This window comes from Pteropus medius, unplaced genomic scaffold (genome assembly GCF_902729225.1).
Source record: "Pteropus medius unplaced genomic scaffold, Ma_sr-lr_union100, whole genome shotgun sequence".
Classification (NCBI taxonomy): domain Eukaryota; kingdom Metazoa; phylum Chordata; class Mammalia; order Chiroptera; family Pteropodidae; genus Pteropus; species Pteropus medius.
Window position 1 is genome coordinate 2480607 of NW_024355327.1, and position 10094 is coordinate 2490700.

A 10094-nucleotide genomic window follows, 5' to 3' on the forward strand; every position below is an offset into this window, starting at 1 on the left:
TCATTAGAAATACAAATGAAAATAAAATACTATTTTAATTATAATATTTTTTCCTTGAAATTATTCAGAGGTAAGGTGTTAACATTAGGGGAAGCTTTGTAAAGGGTATGTAGGAACTTTGTTTTTGTAACTTTTCTATAGATCTAACATTATTTCAAAATAAAAAAGTTAAAAGTTAAATTTACTGATGTAATGGCTGTACATATTCAATAATGTCATCGTACTTATGATCTAATATAAATGAGACAGTGTATTCCCAGAAATCTTCATTGGAGCATACCTAACTAGTTCTTCCCCCAAGTTACAGTCTAGTATTGAAAAAGAAATATGAAGTTTCCAATGAACGTTCTTATTTATTGAACGTGTCTCTGAACCCGCATGATGTTATACACTTTGTCTTATTAAATCCTTTCTACAGTCCTAGAAAGTAAGCAGCAACATTTCCATGTTCATTTTACAGATAAGAAAACCAAGGCTGTAAAGCTGTATAATTCATCCAAAGGAATATTCTAAAATGATTTACTTTAATTGGTTTCATTTATAAGATGTGTCTATTTGGCAGAAATGGCTTACATTTTGAGAATGAATGTTAATCTTTATTTCCAGCTGGATATGGTGTTCCCTTTCCAACAGATGAACCTGCAGATATTATTCCACGAAGCTGCCAACTTACAACAGATGTTCCACAAGTCACACAGCTGTTAAACATGACTAAATTCCGCCAAACTGAAATAAAATTTGGAAGTCATCCTCTAAGGTCAGCAGAATCAGGTATGCACTCAGGCACCTAAATTATAAGCATATTTATTTGTAAAACAAAAGGGGGGAAAGCCTTGTAATTATCATTTATAGCTCGAAGTTAAATATTAAGTCACTTTTATATTGACTTATTGGTGATAAGTCATTATTTTCTGGGTTTTTTACATGATAAATCAAAACATCCTTAATTATTCCTCTCCTTTTCCTATATGCTTCCAAGCCCTGCCAATTATACCTCTTAAACATCCCTAAAATCTGTCTCCTCTTCTCTCCTATTGCTACTTCTTTTGTTCGGGTCCCTACCGTCACTCACCTTAGCCTCCCTGTTAATCTCCACATTGCTGTCAGAATTATCTTTCTGATAATAGAAGTAGAAATGTAGTCATGTCATTCTTTAATTAAAGATTTTTAATACCTTTCCCACTATCTTAGAAAGCAGCATGAAAAAAACCTTGAGAGCTCACACAAAACCAACCTCCTCTATCTCAACCCTACTCCACACTTTCATCTCCAGACACCTTTCTCTCACTCCCCACATGTGATTTTCCGACTACTCTGCTGGCCTTCAGATGTTCATATATTGAGATTGCTTTTTCCTTGGCCTAAAATAGCTTTCTTTCCTTTCTGCCTGAAAAAACTCCCCATTCATCTTTCTAGATACAACTCAAACACTGCCTCTTCTGTGTAGCCTTCCCTAATTCTAACAAGCATTGTTCTCTTCTCATGAGAAGAGAACATTTTGAAATAATGTTAGATCTATAGAAAAGTTACAAAAACAGAGTTCCTACATATATATATATTCATATATATATAAATAAAGTCATATATATATATAAGTCATATATATATATATAATTACACATCCATAAATGCCTTATGGATGTGTAATATATATATATGACTTATATATATATAGGCCCAGTCTCACCAGATCTTCCCTTCTTTTTTTTTCAAGACTGAGCATCCCAATGTTTATGATAAGTCTCCGAATTTTAAAATATTGTCTAAGATCTAAATTGTTTTAAAAACACTGTCTGAGCCTACTAACTAAACATGCCAAGGCTACCAGTTTTCTACTGCTATAATAGACACTCATTAGCTATTGACCAAATGAATGAATAGTACTTTCAAGTCAAGAAAGCTAATATTATTGAGATGAATGGTTCTCCTGTATATTAGAATCACTTGAGACATTTTAAAAGTGACTGATATAAAAATTTTTTTCCTAATGTCTATGCTTCATCCCCAAAGATTCTAATATGGCCTGGGGTGGGTTTTTTTAACTCCCGTAGCAACTCTGATGTGCAGCCAGGGTTGAGAACCACTGGATCACTTATCCCCACAAAGGTCATATGGTTTAGATGACATTCATAAACATGTAATTCAGAGGAAGGTGAAATGATGGTCATAATAAGGCACTTATGGAGGAAGTAGATCTTGAAAGTATTCAGTATATGCTTATGTAAGTTTTTATAATAAATGAATGTAAGATTTATGGATGTGTAAGATGGTGCAGAATACTGAGCAAAGATAAAGAGACAGCAAAATGCATGGATGAGTTTACTGAGGAATTAGTAAGACGAATGGCCTGAGTAGGCAGAATGGCTGTTTTAGAATAATACAAGAAAAGTAAGCCTCATGTATCTATAGTAGAGAAATGATAACTTCTTTAGGAAGTTGAATTTGCCATCAAGATTCAAGGTGAATTTTTAAGTCAAGCGAGTCCAGAGGTTAAGGATTACAATGAAGATGTCTTTACAGCAATCTAGGCATAAAATGACAAGAGGCTGTAAAAGTGGAAAGGGAGGACCCTGAGAGAAACTGCAGGGAAAAAAACTGGCAGAACTTGTTGAGTATCATATAACAGATGGGGAAAAGAGAGTGGTCAAAGTTTGAGAGCAAAGTGGAAACGGGAAAAAGGTAAACATGAAATGAATGAGTTGTAAAAATAGACTAAGTTTTACTCTTTATATTTATCCTATATTCATTTTTTCTGATGAATTTTCTATATGTCAGTCCTAAATTATATATTCGTAGAGAATTGGAACCAATTTTGTATCTTTTTCAATATAAACCCTAGCAGAAGACTGTGTAAATAGGCACTCCTTTTAAAACCCTTTTAAGAAATTTCCAAACTTACAGAAGAGGGAATATATAATGAACCCCCATGTCCCTATCACCTGCTTCTACAATTGCCAACTTTAAGCAGCACTTTTTGATAGCAGTGAGGGCACAGGTAGTGAGAATTTGTATATTATATACACTGACTTTAGACAGATGGAGTGGGGGACTAAGGAAGACAATATATACAATCCATGTTCATTAAGGTACCTGTACAAAATATATAAAAGGATGAAAAAGATGTCACTATCCAGACAGCTGCTGTAAACACCTTGGGTCACGATTCAGTCTTAATGGAAGATTTGTCACAGAATGAAGTAAGTGTTTTTGATAAGTGAACACACTATTCGTATCTAAGAGGCTGTGATAGCTTTCAGTAACAGAAATGACTAAGTTGTAAAGCCTATCAGATAACGCTATGCAATGTAAATGCTTTATTTTTCTTTTCTGTAACTTAATGTTTTAAGAATTAATTATGCCTTTAAATAAAAATGCAAGTCTATATCTAGATATTTTAAGTGTCTTTTTTATTTAAAGTTTAAGGACACTTATAATGCCTGAGATTAAAGAGGAATTTGAATAAATATAATTGCATCATTAATTCAATGTTATAATTAAACAGAACTTTTTTATAGGCCATATTTGATCTCAACTTTAGTAGAGGATATTAGTTTATATTTTGCAAATTCTATAAATGGGCTCTCAATGCATACTAATAGTTAACTTGCATCATATATATGGTAAATTAATAATCGCCATCTAATAGCATATTTCTTCTGCCCTCTGAATCCCAATTATATTTATATTCATTTCTAACCATAGGTTTCAAGATTGTTCTTCTTAAGTAAATCTCATTGCACATATTTGGCAGCTAAGATTACATGAACATACATTGAACTTTGTGGTTCTCTTTCTATAAATAATTTCAATTGCTAATTTTGACATTTGTGGGCTTTGAAACTTACTATAAATGAACATAACAATAATTATTGTTTTCTGTGTAAGATATTTTATTTGAAAGGTGTAGCTAATGAATAGTGCCCAAGGGCAGATTTTTTTAATCATGTAAAAGCCAGGAGATATTTATTCATTTGAACTATGTTTTTGTGTCTTTCTAAAAATAAAAGAAAAAGGACTCCCTATGATGAGATTTGAATTGCCAGAGAAATGGTGTACTCTTGTAATTGACTGTACAATACTCATGTAAATTGTGATATTTTATTATAAATGCACATATTGAGAGATCTCAATGAAGCCAATAGAGGAAAACGTAGTTGTTTCCTATGGGTGCTTTCTAGCATGTTCATGCGAGCAAAAAGGGAAATGTTGAAACTTCTGTTTTAGAGTGCATTTTATTGAATGTCATATAACTCGATCAAGAGGATTAAATGAAATTAATAAAATAATTGTATTTCCATGAAGCCAGTGTTACCACATATTCACACTGTTCACTTTGTCAATTCCTGGTGCACGATAGCTAATAACTATTAGTCTGCAGAGGACGTGAGATCTGATGATCTTATTTTCATTAAGGGAACCCCAGTTTAACTAAAACCAGAGAATCGGGTCTGGTTATTGAAGGTGATCATTCAGCTACTAATGACAAGATGTAGTAGTCTGTTAAGCACAAATCATAACTAGTAATTTACTTAAAAATTAGGAGGCAGTTTTTTCAAGTGCCCTTCTTTCCACAGCAGCAGTCTCATTGGATTTTTACTCCTTTTTAAATAAGAAGAGACTGACATCCCTATCTCCTAGCACAATTGCAAACAGGTAAATTAATGCATCTAGCAAAACCATGAAATAATCATCTAACTATAGTTGGCATTAGTGAGATCCTTATTACAGTTTCTTCTTTGGATTCCACATTATAAAAGTAAAATTCAAATCAAGCAACAAAATCTACTGTAAAGTAGAACCTAAAAGAAAAAGGAGTTAGATTCTGACTTTAGGAAAAAACAAGATACTCTTTGATTTCTTCTTTTCTAAACTCAGACTTTTGGTAAGTCTCAATTTAGGGTTGTTGGTTAAAGGGATGACACAATTTCTAATTCCAAAGTCTGATAAGAATTCAGAGTAAATTCAAGCTATCTCTTACATGTGAATTACATACCCTTTCCCTATCTTTAGTATTAATAAAGCATAACTACTCACATTTATTTATTAAAATTTTTTTAAATGTGAAAGAAATTTAGTATGGATAGTGATACAGTATCTGTGAAATCTGTTATAGCACAGATTATTTATAAGGTGAATTTTAGTTTTCCTCTGATATTTCTGCCAAATGTTGAAAAAACTTAGATATGTAAAACAATATTAAATATGAAAAATACATTTAATCAGTTTTATAATTGTGCTGCTTTTGTAGGATTGATTCATTCCAATCTTTACATTTCTCCTTTAGATGTCTATTATAGTATTGCTTATTAATAACAAGCCTCCTCACCCCCCAAAAATAACAAAAACCTAGAGACAAACTACTTGGGCATAATAGGGAATTGATTAAATAGCCACACAATAAGATATTGTGTATGCAGATATACGGATGATCTGATCTGCTTCTAATGGTCTAGAAAGGTCACTAAACCTGTCAGTCAATAAAAAACGAAAACTGAGAATGCTATTTCTATATGCGCCCTTTGATATAAATAAAAAAGATAATTGCCTAGGGATGCTGCTATATGCATAAAGTTTTAAAGAAAACACAAGAAAATTAATAATGACCTTTAGGAACAGGAACTAGCAGAGACAGGGGAAGGTAAGTAAGACTATTGTGTCTCATATCATCTTTATTAGAGAATTTTAATTTTCTAAATATATTCACAGTTTATTATATCAACAGATGTATTATGTTAGAGAAAATATGTTTCTTCTGTATACTTCTCTCTTGAAAACCCAAAGAATTGCTATACAATTAAAATATATTTTTCTATTTAATATCAATATTTTCATTTAAAATATATAAATGGGAAGGAAATCCAGAATTACTGGCAAAATAAAATTTTAAGTACATAGGGAAATATATATGATAATCTGTACTATATCAGTATGAATTATGCTGACGTACATTTTCACTAGTGGTGAACATAGTATTATAATCATCAATGATCTCCAATAACCCCAAAGACACTCTTCTGTAACATCACCCTGTTTTTATTTTTATCACAGCACTTATTTCTGATACTTTCTGTGTACTTGTTTGCTTATTGCTACCTCCCACACTGGAATTTGAGCTTAAAAACTGCAGAGGTCCTATTTATTGTTGTATTTCTAGCACCTAACTCAATGCTTAACACCTCTTGTAAGCTTTATAAATATTTGTTGATTAAGTGATCAAATGAATAAATAAAATGCTAGCTACATAATTTGAGTAGGTAAGTACATTAAGCAACAAATCATCATCATCATTATCATTGTCTTTATTATCATCAACAATGTGTTTGAGTTTTTACTGTGTTCTAAGCACTAAACCCTTTCCATAGCGTATTAGTCAGGGTTCTCCAGAGAAACAGAATATATATAGAAAGAGAGACAGACAGACAGACAAAGACAGACTTAGTATAAGAAATTGGCTCACACATTTATGGAAACTGAGAAGTCTCAGAATCTTCATTCAATAAGCTGGAGACCCAGGAAAGTCAATGGTGTAGTTCTTGCCCGAGTCTGAACATTTTAAACCAGGAGAGCTGATGGTGCCAGTTCCATTCAGAGAGTGGGAGAAGACCAATGTCCCAGCTCAAACAGTCAGGCAGAGAGATCAAATCTTCCCTTCCTCCACCTTTTTGTTCTATTCAGGCCCTCAATGGATTGGATGATGCCCACAGATATCGGTGGGGGCGGGGGGCAATCTGCTTTATTCAGGCTACTGATTCAAATGTTAATTTCGTCTAGAAACACGCTTGCAGTCACACTCAGAATAATATTTAATCTGGGTACCCAGTCAAGTTGACACATAAAATTAACCATTTCACATAACATATTCCATTAATCCTCTCACATACTTTTTTATGTAGAAACCATCATAATCTTTATTCCGTAGATGAGGAAACTGAAGCTTACAAAGATAAAGTAATTAGTGAGTGGTAGAGCTGGGATGACCAGGCAGTCTGGTTTCAGAGATGCATTCTTAACTACTGACTCTATTATGCAATTTCTCTTTACTAGTTTTAAAGATTTTCCTCTAGGGTACCTTTCTGTTTTACAAGAAACTTCTATTTCCAAGCCCAAAAGATGGAAATTATCTACCAAAGACTTTATTATATATATAAGCTGTACTCTTTGTTCAAAATGGAAAATTTTCTTGAGATGATAAAATCATTTTCCTAAAAATGTTTCTTTAGTCATTAAGAGTAAAGAACAAAACTAAACTAACTATAACTTTTTAATAAATTAAGATTTTTGTGAAGAATAATATCTTGTACTTTATTATTTTTTATCTTACTGATATATCTTACCTTTACACACAGATAGTGTTTTTACATTGTCAAAGTTCTACTCAAGTTCAGAGAATAAAGATATATTCTAATTTTACTTTTTAACATTTTATTGCCTTTCAAAAATGTCTTAATCTTTTTATTTATGAGATAAGGTAAATACTGGTTTGAATTATTTGCAAAAGACTGATTTTACTCACCTATGAGCCTTTCCTACTTTAGTCATTTACCTACCTACTGTCTTTTCATCGTGTATCCAGGATTTAAAGACTAACAGTCCTCTAACTGGTCTAAAAAAAGTTTTTAACTAAAACTAATTTGTATAGGACATGCACTCTCAAATTAGCCAGAGTTCCCCCCACATTCTTCATGTGCCTGCTTGTCATATATGTGTTACCTGCTCGGCACTGAAACCACTTCAGTTTGTTCTTCCCTCAACCCAACACTTTCTTTCTTCTAAAAAAGGATATTATAGTATTGTGTTTTATACTTGACTCTTCACAAACCCCATTATTCTTCATCACATATATTAATTATCACACTTATGAAGTTTTTGTATTAATCTATATAATCAGTAATAGGCCACTTTTCAGATAGCGAAACAAAAGTTTTTAGTTAGATGGCTTCTCAACACTGCATAGAAAATAAATAGTGAATTAGGGAGAATCCTATGCAATGCCCTCCTGGGCCACCAAGGGCAGCATCATATGTGGGGAAAAGAAGGCACAAAGAGGCCTTGGGACACTTGGATTCTGAGCTCCCACTCTGTGTGGACAGATCTCTAAACATCGTGAGTCTTAGTTTTGTCAGCTGTGGAGATGGGATAATATCACACAAAGTGACTGGAAATTGCATAGAGATCATGTATGTATCATCATATCCGTCATCTTTTAGATCTCAAGTTGAATGTCATTTCTCTGACTCCAAAGACTAAATACAAGCCATCTGTAAAACACTTATAACCTTTGAATTTTTCTTTCATAGATCTTATCACAGTTGTAATCATGTAGTTTACTTGCTTTAATATCTGTCTCCCCATGAGACTGTGAGCTCCTTGAAGGAGGTGATGTGTCCACCTTGTTTCCTGTCTTACAGTGCCTAGAGCAATGGCTGCCTAGAGTAGGTGCCCAGTCACTAATGGAAGAATGGGTGAATGAAGGAATAAATGATTGTGAATGGACTTTGCAAATTAAATGCTATTCAAAATGGAAGATATTGATATATTTACTAAGCATTTACTCCCTCCTAAGCACAGTATCTAGCATGTTACATACATGTTTCATATAATCTAACAAAAACATGACTTAAGTACTATTGTTATCCCAATTTTATGAATGAAGGTGAGGTTTCAGAAGGTTTAAGTACCTTGTCTAAAATAATATTGGTCTACTAGATCAGCCTTTCTTTTGGATTTTTGACATTCTTTGTAACAATGCACATATAATAAAAATTAATTCAAAGACTGGATTCTGGTAGCAAGTTTAATTCTGATTTGATTATTAGATAATAGACATAAGTCTCGAGCATGACCTCTCAATGATTAGGGTTGAAAATTCAGCAGGTTTTTCTGGTTAAGCTTTGAAAACCCTGCACCTTTAAATGACTACAATAATTACAACATCGTATCTTGAGACAAAAGAGTGTTTATTTTTCTAAAAGACAATTAGAGAGTAGACCCTCAGGTTTTATAGTCTAACTACAAAGGCATGTACCCTGCAGTAAAATAGCAAAATAATTAATGGTAACATCTCTGACCTACACCAAGTTCACTTTCCACAAACTCAAGAAAATGAAACGCCTAGAGCATAACTTTAATCTAATCTTGATTTTAACCTTGTATTATGCATATTGATATCCGCTCTTAAAAGAGCTCCTTTTAGAATTCAAAAGGCATGCATTTCTGCTTTTTATTAAGATTTTTCTCATTATAGAAATTTTGTTTCTTCTACTGTTTTTTAGAAACCAAAGGTCTAAATCACTTTTCCTTGTAAGTTTTAATTAGGACCCTATTATAGGAGATACGTAGCATGATACATGTTTATAGAGATAATTGTGACAATTAATATAATTATAAACAGAATTATTAAAGTGAAACAAGCTTTAAGAATGTGTGTGTTAATTGCATTAATAAGTTTAAAGAGATACTAAATAGTAGAGTATTGGTATACTTTGTGGGGAAAAAATCTACTAAAATTTGTAAAATTTTAAAAATAGATTTAAATTTAAATACACAGTGGTAGATTACTCTTTTTTAAAATCCTATAGTAGATCCTCTTTTAAAATGCAGAATAACACCTAATTTTCTGTGATTTAGGAGATTATACATATCAGGTTTAGGTATGCCTCTAATAATCACTGGATATCCACTGCTAAGCAAGAAATCCCTCCAAGAAATTCAAAGTATTTAGGAATTTCAATTTTTTTAATTACTGTGAACTATCTGATATGTTCATTTTGCTGGAATTACAGCTGGAACTGTGTCGGTATGATTTTTTTTTTCATTTTTATCAAGGTATAAGTTACATATAACATATAATAGTTTCAGGTACATACTGTAATAATTTGATATTTGTATATATTGTGATATGATCACCACATTAAGTCTAGTTAACATAGTTACAAAATATTTTTTTCTTGTGATAAGGACTTTTAAGATCTATTCTCTTAGCAGCTTCAAATATGCTTATAATATTAACTATAATCACCATGCTATACATTACATCGCACAACTTATTTATTTTATAATTTGAAGTTTGTACCTTTTCAGTATGATTTTTTAAA

At 32.2% G+C, this 10094-nt stretch overlaps 1 protein-coding gene across 6 annotated transcripts in view; it reads left to right on the forward strand.

The window, feature by feature from the left end:
* The window catches only part of CFAP20DC (CFAP20 domain containing), a 209287-nt gene that overhangs the window by 113226 nt on the left and 85967 nt on the right, over positions 1-10094 (forward strand). For all 6 annotated transcript variants that reach the window (XM_039858618.1, XM_039858613.1, XM_039858614.1 and 3 more), the window contains one exon: positions 607-771. In XM_039858618.1, coding sequence (XP_039714552.1) covers positions 607-771 — 165 coding nt within the window. The remainder of the gene's footprint in view (positions 1-606; positions 772-10094) is intronic.